This window comes from Ascaphus truei, chromosome 4, assembly GCF_040206685.1.
Source record: "Ascaphus truei isolate aAscTru1 chromosome 4, aAscTru1.hap1, whole genome shotgun sequence".
NCBI classification, from domain to species: Eukaryota; Metazoa; Chordata; class Amphibia; order Anura; family Ascaphidae; genus Ascaphus; species Ascaphus truei.
Window position 1 is genome coordinate 104657539 of NC_134486.1, and position 22360 is coordinate 104679898.

The 22360-nt window shown below is 43.8% G+C and overlaps 1 protein-coding gene across 12 annotated transcripts in view; it reads right to left on the reverse strand.

Annotated features, from left to right (window-relative positions):
• Window positions 1-22360, reverse strand: part of NINL (ninein like) — a 171541-nt gene that overhangs the window by 39731 nt on the left and 109450 nt on the right. For 3 of the 12 annotated variants that reach the window (XM_075596317.1, XM_075596316.1, XM_075596323.1), the window contains 4 exons: window positions 16646-18070; window positions 15443-15547; window positions 12351-12420; window positions 10512-10796 (listed from right to left, as the gene is read on the reverse strand). In XM_075596317.1, the coding sequence (XP_075452432.1) occupies window positions 10512-10796; window positions 12351-12420; window positions 15443-15547; window positions 16646-18070 (1885 nt within the window). The remainder of the gene's footprint in view (window positions 1-10511; window positions 10797-12350; window positions 12421-15442; window positions 15548-16645; window positions 18071-22360) is intronic. The other 9 variants (XM_075596322.1, XM_075596319.1, XM_075596326.1 and 6 more) reach the window with 6 other exon arrangements.

The window sequence follows — 22360 nt, forward strand, 5'->3', positions numbered from 1 at the left end:
GGACAACAGAGACTTTTGGACATACCTAAAGGACAATTCTTTTGGGGTCAAATGGAGGATAGAGTAAAACGGGTAGTACAATCGTGTCTTATCTGTGTACAAATAAATCCTAGGCCCAAAAGGTCAAAAACCACCTCTCCAAAATATTGCACCCGCAGATGGCCCATAGTCCACATTGCAAATTGATTACATTGGTCCCTTACCCTTAGGGAAGAATGGGTTAAAATATACTTTGATAGAGGTAGATGCAGGGGAGTAGCTATAGCTCGGGGACCCGTGGTCTCGGGGGACCCGCTCTCCCCTCACCCCTGGTGGCGGCGGCGGCGGGCCCCGGCATAAAACAGAAGCCGGCAGAGAAATCAGCAGCTGTGACACAGCAGAGCAGGAAAGCAGGAGAGGAGCGCGCTCTGGCAGCAGACACCGGCAGTAAAAAAGACTTCCGGGTCAGATCACTAGAGCAAGCTCCTCACCTGCTCTGCTGTGTCACAGCTGCTGATTTCTCTGCCGGCATCTCTGTATAATGCCGGACTACCCACAGGTAGGCATGGGGGAGGAGGAGGGAGAGAGGTGATGATGGTGGGGGGTGGGGGGAGAAAGAGAACCAGAGAGGTAATGATGGTTGGGGGAAAGGTGATGGTGGGGCTAGAGAGGTGATGGTGGAGGAGAGGGGAGAGAGGTGATGGTGGGGGAGATGTGATGATGATGGTGGGGAAGAGAGGAGAGAGGGGGAGAGAAGATGAGGAGGCTGAGAGGGAGATGATGGGGAGGGGTGAGATGGGAAGGAGGGGGAGAGATGAGGATTAGGATGGGGAGGCGGAGAGGTGATGAGAAGGGATGATGGGGAGAGAGAGTGGTGATGATGGGGGGAGAGAGAGTGGTGATGATGGGGGAGAGGGAGGTGATGATGGTGGGGGGAGAGAGGTGATGATGGTGGGGGGAGAGAGGTGATGATGGTGGGGAGAGAGAGAGGTGATGGGGGGGGGGAGAGAGAGGTGATGGGGGGGGGGGAGAAAGGTGATGATGGTGGGGGGGAGAGAGAGGTGATGATGGTGGGGGGAGAGAGAGGTGATGATGGTGGGGGGAGAGAGAGGTGATGATGGTGGGGGGAGAGAGAGGTGATGATGGTGGGGGGAGAGAGAGGTGATGATGGTGGGGGGAGAGAGAGGTGATGATGGTGGGGGGAGAGAGAGGTGATGATGGTGGGGGGAGAGAGAGGTGATGATGGTAGGGGGAGAGAGAGGTGATGATGGTGGGGGGAGAGAGGTGATGATGATGGGGGGAGAGAGGTGATGATGATGGGGGGGAGAGAGGTGATGATGGGGGGGAGAGAGGTGATGATGGGGGGGAGAGAGGTGATGATGGGGGGGAGAAAGGTGATGATGGGGGGAGAGAAAGGTGATGATGGGGGGGAGAGAGAGGTGATGGTGGGGGGAGAGAGAGAGAGGTGATGATGGTGGGGGGAGAGAGAGAGAGGTGATGATGGTGGGGAGAGAGAGAGAGGTGATGATGGTGGGGGGAGAGAGAGGTGATGATGGTGGGGGGAGAGAGAGGTGATGATGGTGGGGGGAGAGAGAGGTGATGATGGTGGGGGGAGAGAGAGGTGATGATGGTGGGGGGAGAGAGAGGTGATGATGGTGGGGGGAGAGAGAGGTGATGATGGTGGGGGGAGAGAGAGGTGATGATGGTGGGGGGAGAGAGAGGTGATGATGGTGGGGGGAGAGAGAGGTGATGATGGTGGGGGGAGAGAGGTGATGATGGTGGGGGGAGAGAGAGGTGATGATGGTGGGGGGAGAGAGAGGTGATGATGGTAAGGGGAGAGAGAGGTGATGATGGTGGGGGGAGAGAGAGGTGATGATGGTGGGGGGAGAGAGGTGATGATGGTGGGGGGAGAGAGGTGATGATGGGGAGAGAGAGTGGTGATGATGGGGGGAGAGAGAGTGGTGATGATGGGGGAGAGGGAGGTGATGATGGTGGGGGGAGAGAGGTGATGATGGTGGGGGGAGAGAGGTGATGATGGTGGGGAGAGAGAGAGGTGATGGTGGGGGGAGAGAGAGGTGATGGGGGGGGGGAGAAAGGTGATGATGGTGGGGGGGAGAAAGGTGATGATGGTGGGGGGAGAGAGAGGTGATGATGGTGGGGGGAGAGAGATGTGATGATGGTGGGGGGAGAGAGAGGTGATGATGGTGGGGGGAGAGAGAGGTGATGATGGTAGGGGGAGAGAGAGGTGATGATGGTGGGGGGAGAGAGAGGTGATGATGGTGGGGGGAGAGAGGTGATGATGGTGGGGGGAGAGAGGTGATGATGGGGGGAGAGAGAGAGGTGATGATGGGGGGAGAGAGAGTGGTGATGATGGGGGAGAGAGAGAGGTGATGATGGGGAGAGAGAGTGGTGATGATGGGGGGAGAGAGAGTGGTGATGATGGGGGAGAGGGAGGTGATGATGGTGGGGGGAGAGAGGTGATGATGGTGGGGGGAGAGAGAGGTGATGATGGTGGGGGGAGAGAGAGGTGATGGTGGGGGGGGAGAGAGAGGTGATGGTGGGGGGGAGAGAGGTGATGATGGTGGGGGGAGAGAGAGGTGATGGTGGGGGGGAGAAAGGTGATGATGGTGGGGGGGAGAAAGGTGATGATGGTGGGGGGAGAGAGAGGTGATGGTGGGGGGGAGAGAGGTGATGATGGTGGGCAGGAGAGAGAGGTGATGGTGGGGGGGAGAGAGATGATGGTGGGGGGGAGAGAGATGGTGGGGGGGAGAGAGATGGTGGGGGGAGAGAGATTGTGGGGGGAGAGAGATGGTGGGGGGAGAGAGATGGTGGGGGGAGAGAGATGGTGGGGGGAGAGAGATGGTGGGGGGAGAGAGAGATGGTGGGGGAGAGAGAGATGGTGGGGGTGAGAGAGGTGATGGTGGGGGGGAGAGAGGTGATGGTGGGGGGGAGAGAGGTGATGGTGGGGGGGAGAGAGGTGATGGTGGGGGGGAGAGAGGTGATGATGGTGGGGGGAGGGAGAGAGGTGATGATGATGGTGGGGGGGAGGGAGAGAGGTGATGAGGGTGGGGGGGAGGGAGAGAGGTGATGAGGGTGGGGGGAGGGAGAGAGGGATTGTGTTGCTGGGGGGAGGGAGAGGTGTTGGTGGGGGAGGGAGAGGTGTTGGTGGGGGGGGGGGAGAGGTGTTGGTGGGGGGGGGAGAGGTGTTGGTGGGGGAGGGAGAGGTGTTGGTGGGGGGAGGGAGAGGTGTTGGTGGGGGGAGGGAGAGGTGTTGGTGGGGATGGAGATGATGAGGGGGAGAGATGAGGAGGAGGATGAGGGGGAGAGATGAGGAAAGTGAGAGATGATTATGATGGGGAGGGGGGGGGTGATGCAGAGGAGGGATGATGAGAACGATGTCTTGTTGGGATGATTGGTAAATAAATCATGACACTGTGTAATATGTTATGCGTTGCTGTTCATCTGAGGTTGTATTTACCTAATTTTAAGACCTGCTAAGGAACAAGATGATTGTTATTATGTCCTGATATGTAAAATCATAGAATTCAAAGAGGGTGTACTTTCCTTTTCACACCACTGTATACCAAATAAATGAGTTTCCTTGGGAGAAATGGACTGACGAAATTAAGAAAGAAAAAAGTTTGCTCCAAATGGTACAGAAACAGTTAAAGGGAGCAGAAATTATTTTTCAACATGAACAAGGTCAATTGAAAGAAATAGAACATGAATGGTCAGTAATATCAGGATCCTCAGTGGGGAAAGTTTAAGAAATCTATTACTATGTGGTCAAAAGCTTATGTGCAATCAACTTTTGGTAATTTTCTCATTCAACCTTTTATTATTGTACTCTGTGTAGCTTTATTATGTATTGTTTTTCAATTACTTTTATTATGTATTACAAAAAATGTATAAGCAGATAGAAGAAAAAGTAACTAAGAGGTGAAAAAATATTGGAGGAAGCGTTAAGAAGAAAATTACACTTCCCAAATAAGGATTCTCATCTTTAGAACTATTTTTTAAGAATTGTCTTTATAAGTTTTGGATGTGATATGAATGATGTACGTTTGGTATAGGGTTTTAATATAATTCAGAGGGACTTATAGAAATCCATTTATTGTATTAATATGTATGAATGAGAACTTATATCAAGACAATTGCATGAGAATATGTTGAAGGATTTAGAACTCCTATTTAGCCAAAATGGAGCTGAATTCTAGTGAGGCTTTAATGCATACCAGATAATAGGGGTTGGGCTTGAGTATAGGATTTCAAGGCCTGGTAGGAAATCTGAGCTTTAAGTAGTTTGGAATCTTTCTTTGTCTACAGCAGTATCGAGGAGAAAGGGGGCGATGGGGCGGAATTAGTGATCAATAACTACAAGTTGCTGCTCTATTTTCTCTCTCTTTCCTGGATATCTCTTGCTCTCAAGACACTCTCTGCATTAGTACCATCTAAGCAGCATGCGAGTGAACAAGGGTTTCTTTGTTCTATGAATACCATCAAAGCACGTTTTCATCATTGATTGAACTTTCATCGGGAGAAGGAATGGCTCAGGGAATGGCTCAGGGAGCAAAGACACTGACTGGCACCTGGTTCAATTCCCGGTGTCGGCTCCTTGTGACCTTGGGCAAGTCACTTTATCTCCCTGTGCCTCGGGCACCGAAAACATAGATTGTAAGCAGGGACTGTGTCTGCAAAATGTCTCTGTAAAGCGCTACGTAAAACTAGCAGTGCTATACATGAACATGCTATTATTATCTGTAAGTAACATTTTAAGAATAAACGGACTGTCTGCTGGAAAACAATCTTCTGAAGTATTGGAATCTTGCTGAACAAGAATAATAAGTGGAATAAGGGACCTCTTGTTGTTTCCACATGGCAGCTTGTTCACATCGAGTAGTGGTTGCTATATGGAAATCCGTGTATTTTCTGCTCTGGGGATATTTTTGAGTGGTCTATTTAGGAGTAAAAGCCAAGGATCCAACGGTAAATTTAAGCTTAATACCCTCTGTAGCCAATTCCTGACTTTCCTTAAGAGGGTTGCTACTAGTGGGCATGTCCACCACATATGTAGGAAAGAGGCCTGTGTGCTACACCATTTGGGGGCATAGTGGAGAATATCCAGGTAAAAATTTAGATGGTACCTCACCCCCTTGAAACTCTCTCATTCTCCCTTTATATGCATTCTCCCTTTCTGTAGTGCATATTGAACTTTTAGACACTGCATTAAAAATGTCATTCCATACATCTCCATCCAGTACCTCACCTAAGTTGGACTCCCACTGCGACATGTATTTCAATTTTTGTGGCGAATCTTGAATTTAAGCTATTGTGTATCTATGTCAGCTAGACACAATCTCTCGAAGTATGTCAAGGGTAGAGTTGGGTGATATTTTATGTAAAACGTTCTTAACTGAAGGTAGCGAAAAACCTCAGTGTTAGGGAGTGATTTCTCCAATATAAGTTGTTCAAATGGTTTAGGCTTTAAGTCCGGACCTAGATCCCCAAGTTTCACGATTCCTACCTGTTCCCAAATCTTAAAGTGTCTATTTTTTAGGCCTGGTATGAAAATCCAAATTGTTTAGGAAGGGAGTCATAAGGGAGTTTTTGGAAGATAAGAAGAATTAAATTGTTGTGGCCTCCCATATCTTCAGGGAGTTAGTTATTGTGTGAAGGGTATCTTTAATGTTTACTAAAGCTGGCTTAGGAAGCCAAATTCATTTATTGAGCTCTGCTGGGTGTATCACTGAGGCCTCCAGCGACACCCAACTTTTGAGATCTGGTATTACATGCCATTGGACTAACTGGCTCAGCTGAGCTGCTTTGTAGTAGGATATCAGGCAGGGCAATGACAGACCTCCCGAGGTACTAGGCCTTGTAAGGATTCGCCTATTGATTTTTTATTTTTTTTGTTAACCATTTCAGGTAAATCTGGTGATCAGGGATAGAAGGGTACGTATATCTTTGTTCACAATTGGAATTGTCAGGGTCTGAAAGAGATAGTGAATACAGTACATGGAAGTAGATTCATCTTAATGCAATGTAATTTACCAATCCAAGCTGTATTATATCCCAACCAAGCTCCCGGGTGTCCTTCCAGACTGAGCAGGGAAAAAAAGTTGCTGAATACACAGAGGGACCACAGTGGAAGGGGAACCACTCAATGATATCTTTAATACGCCCGTGTTCTAATCCTAAAATGTGAGTTTAACATTTTAAGCTGTTTTTATGCACCAATATACTGTACATTTTTAATTTACACTTGGATCTGTTTTTTCTTCTCTCTTTTATGATCTCTGGAGGAAGGAACAAGTTCTTTTGAAAAGAAGAATTGTCAAGCAACACATGGTTTAATTGTCTATTTTTATATCACTAAACCATACACTTTGTATTATATACTGTGTTTATTTGCACAAGCAACTTATCTTTTTAATATCTTTTGCTACAATATTACTTTTGCAAGATTTTGCATATTGCTTCTAAATTACACTGAATTTGTCACATTGTGGGTACATATTGCATGTTTATTGCACTTTAATATTATAGTCACTGTGAATAGCGCTCCCAAAATGTTCTCTTTATCATTCACTAAGAACTAGAGGTTGTTGGTTGTTCATTGGGTTAGAGCTGCACATTTTTTCACTTTAGTCTGGGATTGGACGTTACCATGCCTGACCTGACCCGAATAGAGTGTATATTTTGAGGGGGTTGTCTGTTTCTTACTTTAGTTGCTAGCATGGTGTCTGGTTTGTTGGATTTTTCATAGAATTTCCTTTTAGACCATTTTAGGGATTTCTCTGCCTCTGAAGTGAGTAGCAGATTTAGTTCTGACCGGGTGTCATTTCGTTTTGAGGGTGGCTTCTAGGCCATCTGATTGATATAATGAGGCTAGTTCTGAGATTTTAGTTTGTAATTTTGAGATTTGTTTTCTAGTTTCTCTCTCTTTCTGCCCCCCCTGCTATGTTAATTAGAAGACCTCTTAAAGCAGCTTTATTAGCCTCCCAGAGCATAGCGTGGGAGGGTACACTGCCTTCGTTGTCTTGAAAATGAACCTCCGTTCTTCATTAATTAGTGAACAAATTTCCAGAATTTTTAACAGATTAGTTTAATATCCAGTGGGCCCCCTGGTGTTTCATATTAAGGTGAGAACATCTACGTTCGATTGGGGTGTGGTCCAACCAGGTTATATAGTAAATTTTGGTATGGCAGATTTTAGGTAGTATCCTGGCCGTTATAAAGAAGCAATCAATTCGAGAGTATGTTTGGCGAGGGTATAAACTCCTTATGTGGGTACAGTTCTCTCGAAGCGTCCATCAGTTGGGTTACTTTTGTGCCAGATGAGAAGGCTCTAGCGTTCTCAACTCCACGAAAGTGTAGGTTTTTGGATGTGTCCAAGGTCGGATTAAACGCTAAATTAAAGTCCCCTCCCAGGATCGTGTTGCCTTTTGTCAGACTTCCTAGTATGTTGAAAAATGTTATAAAAGGATGTTGAACTAGATTCGTTTGGAGCGTATAAAATTAGCTATTGTGAGGTCCTGTCCGTACAGGGAGCCCAATAGAATCAGAAACCTCCCCTCTTTGTGTCTCTTAATTTGATCAACTGTGAGAGGGAGCGGATTGTGTGTTAGAATTGCGACACCTCTTTTTGTGCTTGGCAGAAGAGAGAAAGAACTGACGATAATGCTTGTCGAAGAATGTTGGGGTATTGGAGTTACTAAAATGCGTTTCTTGTAATAGAGAAAAGCAGATATGATATCTGCCTTCATTCTCTTGTAATCAGACAAAGCTACCAGTCTTTTACAGGGACTGTTGAAACCCTTTACATTGTGGGAGATTATCGTCGGGGACATTGTGATATATGGGAAAGAAAGAGTACTTTAGAATAACAACAAACACCTTTGTGAGGTAAAATTAGAAGCACATGAATTAAAGTGGACCTCTGAATACCCATTTCTTGGGGGTAGGGGAGGGTAGTGGAAAAAGGAAAAAGGGAGGTTTGGTAGGGAGGAGGGGGGGGGAAGACTAGCTGTTAAGGTCACTCCTGACTCAGAGCTCTATTGCCCTTGGTTGGGTGTAGGTGTACAAAAAAGAAAAATGAATCCAAGGGGCAATTTAGACAGCACATATTGAACTATGCCCGTCTGTGGGAAGCACATCACGATTATTTATTAAATGTAAGTAAAATTCTGAACCTCAACCAAATTTATATATATATTCTCCCCCCCCCCCCCTTTTTTCTTTCCCCCTCCACAGTCAAACAGGTGAGTCAAGCATCAAATCCAAGCCTGCCATATATTTAACGACTGTCGCTGGCTATGTCTCTTTATAAATCAGGTCGTGGGGAACCTTAGCTTTAGTTCAGCTGTGGGTAACAGACTACAAAAACAAGCAGGTATGCGTCTTCTGCCCATCTCAGCCCCCACCTGCAAAGTCAATATGTTTCTTGTACTTGAAGTTTGTCCCTGAAAGTGAAAATTCTTGAGACCTGTCACACTTGTCAGCAGGATAGCTTTAGTTGAGAGGATCTGAGACTGAATGTTATCTGTAAAGGAGGTCGCGTTCACTGCACTATAATTCATCTACGTTCTGGACCAGCCCTGTGTAGCAGCCAGAACCAACCAACAGAGCCCAGACCAGGAGTAAACATCATCATCTACCGCGTCCCCCACTCCACATCTCTAGGACCCCCAGGGTGTCCCCCAAGGATCTCGGAAAGGTAGGAGGAGAACAAGCCTCTGGGAGCGGAGGCAGGGAAAAAGAGGGCTCCAGATCCCTTGTGCCCAGGGACCATGGAGATCTTCAGTCCCAGCTCGTGACCACAGCTCCGTAGGAAGGAAAAGGTGGGGGGGCCCTCGACCAAATGTGCCGTCATTGCAGAGGATGTTCCATTGCTGTCCAAATGCGGCGGGTCCTCTAAGCCATCAAGTCAGCCAGGTCCGCCACTGCTCTCAGAGATCACACCGATCTCCTCTCCCAAGATGGTCGGAGGTTTGCTTCCTCCTGTGTCATCGGCTGAGATGGAGTGGGGCCTAGGCCCAGTCGTGAAGGAAGGCAGCACTTTCAGCTAAGTCTCTTGGGGCAAAGGTACGTCCATCTTTTATTACTAGCCGCCTAAACGGGACGGCCCACCGGTAGCGAACTTCCCTTTCTCTCAGGAGAGGGGGAATTGGGTTTAAGCTTCTCCATCTGGAGAGTGTTGCGGTAGATAGATCTTGAAAGACCTGGATTGTAATATTTTCAAGTGATAGATCTGTTGATCCCCTAACCGCCTGGTAAAACGCTCCTTTTATTTTAAAATTGTGAAAGCAAATTATTATGTCCCTAGGCCGCTCACCTGAGGAGGTCTTGGCCTCAGAGCTCTGTGACAGCGGTCTAGCTCGAGGGAGACCTTGATGCGATCTGGCAGCATGGCAGTCAGCCATTTTGAGACAAACACCTCAGGCTCTGTAATGGATTCCGGTATCCCTCTTAGCCTTAGATTATTTCTTCTGTCCCTGTTTTCTGAATCCTCCTGGTGGGCGGTGATATCTGCGATCTGAGTTTGAAGATGAGCAGAGACATTTTCAGTTTTATTCAAGGACTTTATTGTTTCGTCCAGCTTTTTTTCCAAGTTGTCTGTTCTGTCTCCCAGAGTGGAAATATCTTTAAGTTCTGTTTCAAGGAGAGTTTTTAGACTCATACAGATCTTGGATGTCTTTTTTGGTTGAGTGTTGACAACTCCTCCTGCTCCGATTCCCGGACCGATTCCGAGCTTAAATTATGGTCTGCGGCCCGTGGGAGACGCACATTTTCCTTTTGTTTAAAGTACACTGCTAAATCTTGGTTGTTTTGGGGGCATCGTGGGTGATTAACAGGTCTTCTACTCTCAATCCCCTTCGGTTTAAAGATTTCTATAGTTGTTAGAGCTTCCTTAAATGCCGGGGTCCAGCGGATCGAAGGAACTAATCAGCCATTCATCAACCGGTACCTTGTATGCTCTTCCTCAGAGATTTCTTTTGATTGTGGCATGACGTGGTTTCCCCACCCCAGTATGGTGAAAACCAAACTCACAAAATGTCTGATCTGGGGCCGCCCAAACTCACACCTGAAGATCTACCTAATTATTTAAACCCCTGATTGTAATTATCCTCTTTAATTTAGCTGATAAAACCAGTGTTTCGCTTACTTTTTCACATACCCTGACTCTTAATTAATCATTCTTCATCTAATTCCTTCATAATTTTGTTTCAAAATACATGGAATTGGTTAATATAAACCCTATTGAATATTTAAGAAAAGACTGGTTTTGATTCAAGAAGGTTATCATTGGGGTTCACAAACATTTTCTCGAAACTGTACATTGTTATTTCGTATATTATATTAAGTTCAAAGATCTATTAGGAGCATGGGTCCTGGAGAAGAGTAGATTAGCAGGTTGTGATACCTTTTAATAGACCAACATTGGTGTTCATTGATACAATTATAGTTTAATTTTGACGTCTCACAGGTCTCTTCTTATTTATTCCTATATTAGAATAGTTGAGCTTCTTTACCTCCTCTTTGGACATTTGCAGCTCGTGTCCTAATTGCTCTCTCTCTCTCTGCCATACTGACTGCTGCTGAAGCTTCTCTCTCTCCAGCGCATTGAGCATTTCCTGCAGTTGCTCGGCAGCAGCAGCCTCCTCTCCCTTCTGCTGGGTCACCTCCTCCAGTCTGCTGGTTAACTGCTGGATGCTATCCTGATATCCCACATTCTGAGCACTCACATCAGACACTGTACCGCTCAGCTGGAGGCTCTGGGCATTCAACTGGCACATCTCATCCCTGTGTTTCTGAATCTGAAGACAAAAGGTTGGCAATGGTGAATTTTAAGACATCTGATACTTTATTTTTAATGGTAGTTTTTATCCATTGAAGTTACAAGCATAGAATATTTACGGCACCTTTACTGTACCTGTACACTTGGGAAATATTTCCCTTAATGGACATGTGATGTCCACTCTATTCACTTTTCTTAGACCAACAATATTTTCCAGTACTTTAGACCTGGTGAAAACATAATTACTCATGGAATTGCATAATAAAATGATAGACATTGTCTCTAGAAAGTGCATCATGAACACAAAAATGTGCCCCAAACTCTCTCTTAACAGAGATGTAGGAACTTGCACTCGGGCAGAACATTTCAACAATGAAATAGTTCTGTTCTACAGTATAATGCACCATTTTAAGCAGCTGCTGTGCTGTTTCCAACGTTTGATAATATTACTTCCCAAGTTGTACCGAAGGTACAATATTTTTTTTCATGTCATATTCCATTAAATATCAAAATACAAGGACATTAACGTGATATATATTTTAAAATTACCCTGCATATTAATAAGTTATTGTGTGTGTATACGTACACATGCAAAATGTGAATTTGATGAAAAGAACCATAACGTACGGAATCTGGAGCGTTTTTTGCTTTCGATGCAAGTATTCATGCAATCGTTCAAACTATTTAGCAAAAATAATGAAAATTCATAATAATAATGTGGTTTATGTCTGCTTATAAGTACGGACAAGGAAAGTCAGCATGTACAGTAATGGTGTTAAAAAAAAAAACAACTGTAACGGACTTGTATACAATTTATCACTACTAGTAGAGAGGAGAGAAGTCAGATGGTGCTAGCTCATTCTCTATGCCACATATGTATAATGAAGTGTTAAGGGTGTTCAAATTGTTAACCCAACTGGAATTGATTGACTGGTACTTAAGTATATACTGAGAGAGAGAAGGATACAAGTCAGATTGTGGTATCTCTCTCTATGCCTACATAACTTACATACAAATACATTTATTTATATATAACCAACAGCTACGAGTGTTGTTATCTAACTGGAACTGATGGACTGGTATATAAGTGCTAGAGAGTAGAGACAGTTCAGAGGGCGGTATCGCTCTGCGCTCACCTATATTCTAATATAAAATAATACCCAACAGGATAATATCTATACCAGTAGTAAAAAATAATAATATATATGTTTATTTTCTCTCTTCTAGCCTTCACACACTTCAACTCTCCCTTCCCTGTTGACGCGCAATGGCGGCAGGAGAAGCTATATAGAGAGGGGAAAATGGCGCAAGAACCAAGCTGAGCGGGAATCAAAAAACTAAAAACAAAAATAGGTTTTGCTTCAGTTTTGGTTTGGGCCTAGCACGCAGATCTGAGCTGCAGGCTAAAGTTACTCTGGATTTCCACAATCTGGGCTCTCTCACCTCTAATATTAACGGAGATATTTTTTTGTGTCTTGATTTTCATCCTGACAATTCATTGTTAAATTCTAATTTTTTGGAGAAATAAGAATATTTGCATGATCTCTACGGTAGAGTAGTGACAATCTCTCACCTGCTTGTTCAGCAACTCCAAGTCACTAACAGCCTTTACTTTTTCCATCTTTAAATCTTCCACCTGTTTCCTACAAAAAAAACAACCAAGAAAGAAGTTATCCTACATGCAATTAAACACGACAATGCTGAATAGGACCATGCAGTGCTCCTTTTATACAGAGGGCTTCAGAGCTAAACCATTTCCCCATATCTAGTAGTTGTGTGACACAAGATGCTCAGTACAGGAGAATAGCACCAAATCTGACAAAAATATTTAATGCACATAATAAATATGTTCTTTATCTTTTAGATTTTTTTTTTTTTTTTTTTTAAACTCTTTCAGTGCTATAAGTTGGGTGACCATATTTGTCCCAGCAAAAACCGGTACAAATGTCATGCATGCGCGAAGCTAGCTTGCTGACCGCACATGCGCATGCGCGATCACTCATGCACATGCGCGATCGGCACTTGCCGGCTGCACGTGCGCGATCGCCGTTTGACAGTCTCATGCGCGATCAAAGCTTGCCGGTCACACATGCGCGAGCGGCAAATGCCGATCGCGCATGCGCAGCCAACGGCATAGAAAACCGGGACAGCACCCCAAAAAGTCGGGATAGAGCCCTAACAACCGGGACTGTCCCGGCTAAAACGGGACATCTGGTCACCCTAGCTATAAGTCTGCAAACAATGAAAGGTCTACTTGGGATTTTTTTCCCCCTTCATGCTTTGAAAAAAGAGACTAGTTTACACTCTCGCTGGCAGAAGCTTAGTGGTGAAGATTTAACCCTTTTTGATAAACACGAAAAATATTTTTGACATCCCCAGTAAAAGATACTGCACCTCTAACAAAGCAGATTTACTGGCAAGTCCATTTTGAAGCTATATTCGAGTTCTCTGTGACCTCTAATAAGTCAAACAAAGTAAAATGAAGTATAATTAGGTGATCTGCCTAAAGTGGCAATTTTTATATATTTCATTTTTGAAATACAACGTCTGTTTATTTTTGCTTTTCTCTTCAGCCAGCTTGTCTGTTTCCTGCTCCTATTTGTTGAAACTCAAAACCTAGAACTTATTATACCAGGTAAGACAAAATATATGTGACAAAAACGTAAAATCCCTTTTTTTTTCCCATCATAGGTCTAAGAAAAGTTTCAGAAGGAACATATCACTATTCCACAGCCTCATACCTGTACCTGTAACTGAACAAAGTCCAATCACACATTTCTGAAGGACAATGAGCATTAGGCCTGCAGTATGACTCTATGTACATTGCAGAGAATAGTATAATTATGTAAGGTCCCTTCAAGGAACAAAACATGTAGCACTGTTTCTCTTTTCCCCCCAATTGGAGGATTGAAGCAGAGGGTCTCCCGAGCTGAACTGTGATAATTTCAGCTCTGGGGAACCCCAGCTTCCAGAGATATACTTACCTCCGTAGGGGTGCCGGTATCTGCAGCCAGGGAACTTGTGTGCCTAACGAAATGGCATCTTCTGAATGTCACGCGTAGGCCTGTATGAAGCCGTGACCTCATCCCTTGCAGCTTCCTATTGGCCCGCGTGACCAGGGGCTTTAAACTGAAGACAGATACTAGCAGCACATACGGAGCTCTGGAAGCAGTGGGTCCCTGGAGCTGAAATGAACACAGTTCAGCTCCGGAGACTCAATTGCTTCAATCCTGTAACAATATATAATATAATAACGCAGTGCTACATGTTTTGCTGCTTTAAATTGAACAGTGTTACTAATATGGTAGCTTAGAAAGAGTTCCTAGCAGTGAGACGGGGGCAGTCAGCTCCTTCCTGGTTGCATCACATGCTGTGTGCGCCACAAGATGGCTGTTGCTTGTTATTAAAAAGTTTGTCCTCATTCAGTTTTAGGCCCCGGATATAGTGGGCGCGCGATGGAGCGCATGGCGTTGTGCACGCCTTTCGCCCTAGCGATCTGTGGACTGAGATCCACAGCGAAGGGGGGCGTGTGGCCGTGACATCACGAGGCTGGTTCGGCCTCATTGGCTGAACCGCTCAGGTGACTCGGCCGCCGCGCGCCAAAAATGGCTGTATCGCCTGAAAACGCTGCCGCGCTTCATCGCGCGCCCTCTATGGCCTGACTCATAGAGGTGCGGCCTGTTCGCACCGCGCGCGTGGTCTCTCGCACTATGGACGTGGCCTTACTGCTTTATAAACCCACAAATCTCATTACACGGGGTCAGAAATGCTGAATGAGAAGGAGATTAAACCAGACGTTGTTTTCAGTGCTGGATGCAGAAGACAAACAGAGCAATTGCAGCAGTAAAGGCACAAAGGGTGTTGTATCTAATGGTTGTATTGCAACCCCCATCCACCCCGCAGCTTTCTGGCAATGTTGCAGAGAACTGGAAAAAGTTTTGGCAGAGATTGTAACTGTATGTGGTGGCTATATGAGCCGAGGAGAAATGCATTATTGGGGTTGGATAATTAACGTTTATTGGCGACGCTTCCCATGAAGGTATAAAACCTGACAAAAGAAATGTGTTCACCACTGAAATTATGCCCGGTCTGCATTTAAAGGATGTTCAGCCGTTCCCGAGCATGGTGAACTACCTTGGAAAGTTTTCCTAATCTACTGTATCAACAAAGAAAGGAATATTGTTTGCCTATGATTTAAAGGAATATATACACTACAAGATTGTAGAAATAGAAACAGATCAAAAAGCCTGATAGCCTTATTTGGTAAGCCACTAGATGACTGCACTGTAAAGATTTTTAAAAAATGATAAAATTGCATAAGTATGATTAGTTGCAATTTATATGCCAGGAAAATGCATCTTTACAGCAGATGTACTTTCCAGAGCAGTGGTTCAATCAAAGCAAGATGAGAGGACCTCAAACAGAGATGCAAGCTTGTTTTGACCTAATTTTAAAGTCAATGCCTGTAGCTATCCAACAGCTGCAAAGAATCAAACGAGAAAGAGAGCAATGAATCATGAATTATGACATGTGCAAGAATCTTTAAAGGGTGGTCTGAAGAAATAATAAATTCCTCTACAAGTGTAAGTGGCTACTGGAAATGCAGACATGAACTTTTAGTGACAGAAGTAATCATTTTCATCTTTGTCTGTTCAGTCTGATTACCTCTGCCTCTTATTTATATCTTGTATATCAGACACTTCTTGCTGGAATCGTTCTAGTTTGCTCCGGAGCAAGCGGTTATCTTCAGAAAGTCGACTTAGCTCCATCCTATGCAAACAAACATTATAAAATTATTTTAGGCAATAGTAAAATACTACACATTCTCAAAATGCATGGTCCTTATTCAAATCGTGAGAATCGTGGCAACACACAATTAATTACGAATACACTTCTTATTCAGGGTAAGGCAAGTTGGTGCATCATTAACTATATGAACCCCAGCTTTTCACCATATCGATTAGGGGACACAGAGAGATACAATGATTAGACAGTAGAAATAAGAAAAAAAAAATCTGTCAAAAAAGAAAAGTTTGGTTAAAATGCGTACTTATATTGGTTAACAGATCTCAATACACTTGCTTTCAGTATCATTCATGTCCATTTTTCAAGAGCAGTGCATAGATGCAAATGATTTGGCCAAAGCGTGACAGGTTATCAAACTGTTATAAGCCATTGCAAATATTCTAACGTGTTTTTATAGATAGAAAAAAAGTGTTGACGGTTGACTATTGCTCATAGAAAGAATTGTTATATGAAATAATTTCACCGTACGGCACTGATATTGCAGAATAAAGCACTCCAGTACAATGCATGTTTTTTTAGTACTCCTATGGTTTCCTCACTCTGCAATGTTTAAGGTGCTACAAAAGTCCTAGCAAAATTTAGTATGCAAGTAATAATAATAGCCCCCCAACAAAATTCATCGGTGCCCCAATGTGTCACTGTCAGGAGGTGGTAAGGAAGAGACTACAAACAGAGGGAAGCTACAAGAGGAGTGATGTATATGAAAGCACTCTAAATGTATTCAATTAAAAAAATACTTTGTGATTAGAAAAGAAATATCTTTGTTTTGAGCTCCCAACATTAAGATGTTGGAGAACCCATGGCACAAACATTTCATGTGCACTTTTAGGAAAGCATGGTTAGTGGATTGATAAGAGATGCTGCAGACGAGCGTTACAATAGAAAAGTTTTCAATGGAGGGTCTTGCAAACTTAAAATCAAAAAGACAATCCTACGAAATCTTCACAGATCAAGTGAGCAGTGATGCTATTAGTAGCGTGTGCTGCATGCTTCATTATTGTTAACGGATTTGTTGCGATTGTGTCAGTTCATTAGTTTAAACATTTTATGATCAACTCAAACCTGTCATCCTGACTTGCTCTGGTTTCTCGCTCTAATTCCCGCACCAAGTCTTCTAGCTCGAGAAGCTTGTCTTTCAAACTGGTCTTCTCCGTCTCGAGCGCCTCGCTGGAATTCTGGACTTGGTTGGTTGCCTCCTCTTCCTTCTGCTGCAATCGACTGATCGCTTCTTCCATCTCCCTTTGCAGGACACCTAGTTCCTCCTCTTTGCTCCTCATTTGCTGACACAACAGAGCATTTCTGGCAAGAAGCTCTTCCACTAAGTCAATGTTCTCCACATGGACGACACCTTGCTGTGACTTGCAGGCATTTTGTCGCATGCCGAGCTCTTTACCAGCCAGCTCTTGTTCGTTTTCCCTCATTAAATGCAACTTGCGTTCCAATTCCACCGCCTGCTCTGCCAACAGCGCCACCTGTTTCTCAAGCTCTTCCTTCTCCCTTGTAAGTGGCTGAACTCTTAAATCTTGCTTTAAGATGCAATCACCGCTTTCCTGCAATTGAGACACACATCCTTGTCCCGCTGCGTCTGACAAGAGACATTCTTCCCTTTTGGTGTTCAACTGGCTGCTTAATTGTGCCTCTTCGACGTCAAAGTCTGTCTGCTTTCTCAGAAGCATCTCTTTTGCCTTTGTTTCGGCCTGCAGCTGCGCTCTTAGAGAGGGTACCAAGCTCTCCATTTCCTGCAGCTTTAATGTGGCACTCTCCTCTGCCTTTTTCAACACAGACAGCCTCTCTTCTGCTGCCTTCAACGATGATACAACCTGATGGTATTGGATAATTTGGTCTTTAATCTGCTTTACATGAGTCTCTATGAGCATGTCCTTTTCTTTTATTACGCTCTCTGCCATATTGTCACTGCAATCCATTTCCTGTGTATTTACCTGCACTCTGTCTGTTGCACATACTCTTCCTGCACTTGCCTCCATGACAGACGCGGACTGAGAAACCGGCTGCTTGTTTAGATCACCCAGTGTATCCTTTATACAATCAATCGGTCCTTTCACCAAAGCTTCCTGCTCTTCTCTTTCTGTATTTTCCATAGTGCATGCTCCCCTCTTCCCTTCCATTAAACATGCATTTAAACCTTCGATTTCCTTGCACAGCTCATCAACGTGCATTCTATAGTGGTTTTCCATTCTTTCCTTCTCAACGGCAAATGTTTTACAGAGAAGAGCTTGCTCTTCATTTTGCTTCTCTTCAAGTTTAAGCCGTTCTTTTTTCCACTGCGTCATTAATGCCGTCTCTTTCTCTTCCCATTGTGTTCTCTCACTCAAGTGCTCCTTTGTCAACGTTTCCTTGTCCCCTTCATATTTTTGCAACATCTCATTCTTTTCACTGTGGTGCTGCTGCAATAAACTCTGACAATATTCTGCATACTGAGCTTCCACCTCTGTCAGATTGTGATTCAGTTCTTCCTCTTTCTCTTCCCTATAGACAAATAATGCGGATGTTCACCTGAATTAGATAGAATTGTGCACACATCTCAAAGTGAACCTTTATGAACCTTCTCAAAGTGCCCAATGTGAACCTTTAAAATAACTGCTAAGAACAGTCTCAAACACTTTGCACATACTGTGGGCTTTTGGTATTCCCTGCAAAATAAGGCTGAGGCCATGGTGTCCGCGCGCTTGCGTGTGAGCGCTACACGGCCTGTATGATTTGGCGTGCCCGTGATGTCACATGACCGGTTCGCCCTCATTGGATGAACCGCGCACGTGACCCAGCTGTCGAGTGGCAAAATCAAATGTATTTGATTCCTCGTGCCCCCACGGTCAATGGCCGCGCTCATTCCCTTATGGCATTTTGACGGCGCCGCGATAACCATGGACGCGGCCTAAGGGTTCAGTGCTTTTAGACTCGGGATGGTGAGGCCTAGTGGTCCACAAACAAGACAGGATAACCGAGCTGAAACCTTACCAAATGCTATTCTATATCTGCACCTATTATTATGCTCTAGTACCTGAATTAACTTAGGTATAGTTAATTACCTGTCCTTTTACCAACAGTTTCAAGGGCTATTTGCGTTGCGTTTTCCTATTAATCGTGCACCCACCCCAATACCCCAAATTAATAGATCAGCGTTTCTAATAGCATCCAGCCGGAACTCTTTCCATTTTCAATGCACCAATTTATAGAATATCCCTTCATGGCAAACTCACACCCATGCCTGTAATTGTAATCATTTTAGTAATTATTCTGCTGCTCTCCAAAGTAGTACCTGGAGACCAGGGGACTAGGGAATGGATTTTCATGCAACATTTAGCAGAGTTCTGATAATAACGGGGCTAGGGGCTCTGGGTTTAAATTGATTTTACAGTTACAAGGTAAGCAGGACAATTATATGCATCTTTTTCAATCTTCAACAAAGTGGATGACACTTTAAAGCAGCAGTTAATGATCTTGCCTGGACCAGGGGCTCCTGTGAGTTTACACGGTTTCCCCTTACACCTAGTTCACAGGATATGTCACCAAAAAAGCTGGTGTCTGGTGAGGGGAAGGTCATGTGTTATTATAGAGATGGTCCTCTCACTTATTGGTTAGCCCGCAAATAGATTGCCAGCTGCCAATTTTACTTCCCAAAGAACAAGGATATGGTGTTCAACCTTTTCAATTCAGGGCCACAAAAATCCCCTTTAAAAAGCTTAGGTCATTAATTTAACATGAAGTCACTGGCACCTTCCACTCTGTTCTACCCTTGCAGTGCTGTGAAGGCACACGCACTATTGCCCAGCAATGGGTTCTAGCATTGGCGAGGCATAACAAGATGTGAATTTTAAAGAGACACACAACACTACACTAATTGGGCATCATTGGAATCATAAAAAAAAAAAGTATTTAGTCCGATGTTATTGTGCCGATATGCATAGAATATTGTTGTACAGTATAAGCATATTGGTCTATATTTACAAAGCAGTGCTATTCCATAAGACACCTTCTGGTACCAGAATACACCTTATAGTCTGTGTGTTTATATACACTGTTATATATACACATTCAATATACACACACACACACACACACACACACACACACACACACACACACACACACACACACACACACTTGTGTGAAAAAGAAAGTACACCCTCTTTGAATTCTATGGTTTTACATATCAGGACATAATAACAATCTTCTGTTCCTTAGCAGGTCTTAAAATTAGGTAAATACAACCTCAGATGAACAACAACACATGACATATTACACTGTGTCATGATTTATTTAACACAAATAAAGCCAAAATGGACAAGCCATGTGTGAAAAAATAAGTACACCCTTAGTGCTTCCATAGGAATTAAGATGCTAAGTAGCAGACAGGTGCTGCTAATCAAATGTCCTTGATTAATTGATCATCAGCAAGTGTGACCACCTCTATAAAAGCCGAAGTTTTAGCAGTTTGCTGGTCTGGCGCATTCAGGTGTGTGTTAACACAATGCCAATGAGGAAAGACATCAGCAATGATCTTAGAGAAGCAATTGTTGCTGCCCATCAATCTGGGAAGGGTTATAAGGCCATTTCCAAACCATTTAAAGTCCATCATTCTACAGTGAGAAAGATTATTCAAAAGTGGAAAACATTCAAGACAGTTGCCAATCTTCCCAGGAGTGGACGTCCCAGCAAATTCACCCCAAGGTCAGATTGTGCAATGCTCAGAGAAATTGCAAAAAAACCAAGAGCTACATCTCAGACTCTACAGGCCTCAGTTAGCATGTTTAATGTTAAATGTTCATGACAGTACAATTAGAAAAAGACTGAACACGTATGGTTTATTTGGAAGGGTTGCCAGGAGAAAGCCTCTTCTCTCTAAAAAGAACATGGCAGCACGGCACAGGTTTGCAAAGTTGCATCTGAACAAACCACAAGACTTCTGGAACAATGTCCTTTGGACAGACGAGACCAAAGTGGAGATGTTTGGCCATAATTCACAGCGCCACGTTTGGCGAAAACCAAACACAGCATATAAGCACAAACACCTCATACCAACTGTCAAGCACGGTGGTGGAGGGGTGATGGTTTGGGCTTGTTTTGCAGCCACAGGATCTGGGAACCTTGCAGTCATTGAGTCAACCATTAACTCCTCTGTATACTAAAGTATTCTAGAGTCAAATGTGAGGCCATCTGTCCGAAGCTAAAGCTTGGCCGAAATTGGATCATGCAACAGGACAATGATCCCAAGCACACCAGAAAATCTACAACCGAATGGCTGAAAAGAAAAGAATCAAGGTGTTGCAATGGCCCAGTCAAACTCCAGACCTCAACCCGATTGAAATCCTGTGGCGGGACCTTAAGAGAGCTGTGCATAAACAAATGCCCACAAACCTCAACGAACTGAAGAAACATTGTAAAGAAGAGTGGGCCAAAATTCCTCCACAACGATGTGAGAGACTGATAAAGTTATACAGAAAACAATTACTTCAAGTTATTGCTGCTAAAGGTGGTTCTACAAGCTATTGAATCATAAGGTGTACTTAGTTTTTCACACATGGCTTCTCCATTTTGGCTTTATTTTTCTTAAATAAATCATGACACAGTGTAATATGTCATGTGTTGTTGTTCATCTGAGGTTGTATTTTCCTAATTTTTAGACCTGCTAAGGAACAGATGATTGTTATGTCCTGATATGTTAAACCATAGAATTCAAAGAGGGTGTACTTCCTTTTTCACACAACTGTATATGTATATATATATATACATACACACACACACATATATATATATACACACATACTGTATGTGTATATATATATACACATACACACGTATGTATGTATGTATGTATGTATGTGTATGTATGTACACACACACACACACAATTATAATAATAACCAATCTGTGGACAGGTAGGTTGGGAAATCATTCTATTACAAAATCAGCAGTGCTAGCAAAAAATAAAAAAATCAACCAAAGCAACCACAGGGTCAACTAAGCTCGTGTTATGTACCATTTTAGTTGCATCTGCTTAAAGTTCTATAGTTACGTAGTAGATGAGGTTGAAAAAAAGACATATGTCCATCAAGTTCAACCTATGCTAAAGTTAGATGACAGATACTTTACCCTATATTTGTACTTACAGTATTTTGATCTAGTGGAAGGCAAACAAATAACTCCACTGAAATATCATCCAATGATTTCTCATAAGGTTAAAAAGAAATTCCTTCCCGACTCCAAATACTGGCATTCAGATTACTCCCTGGATCAAAATCCTTCCCATGTTTACTTATTTGGTATATGCCTGAATACCTTTCCTTTCCAAAAAGCTGACCAATTTTTTTTTTAAAGATATCAATTGTATCTGCCATCACAGTCTCCATGGGTAATGTGACAGAGTCACTGACTCAGTAGGCTGGAATGGAGGATGTGTGTACTGTCCAGCACTCAACCAGTTAACCTACTTATGGAGAACTGCATGCACCTGCAGCCTAATTAAGCAGGATTCCTGAGAGACTGCAGGTTTAAAAAAAAGCAGGAAGTGATACAGGGAGAGAGAGACTGTATTTCTCTGAGAAGTGGGGGGGGGGGGGGGATAAAAGTGCTCCCCAGCTGCGGAAGCTGGTATATTGGACCTACAGAGGAGTTCTCTGGGCTCTGTATGACTTGAAAACAAGTCTGGCGACTGTGAGAGAGAGGTGCCACGAGGTCCAAAGGCCATCACCACGGACGTGGAGTTCCTGTATTCACAAGAGAGCCAAACAGATACAGGACAAAGAGGTAGTGAAGTAC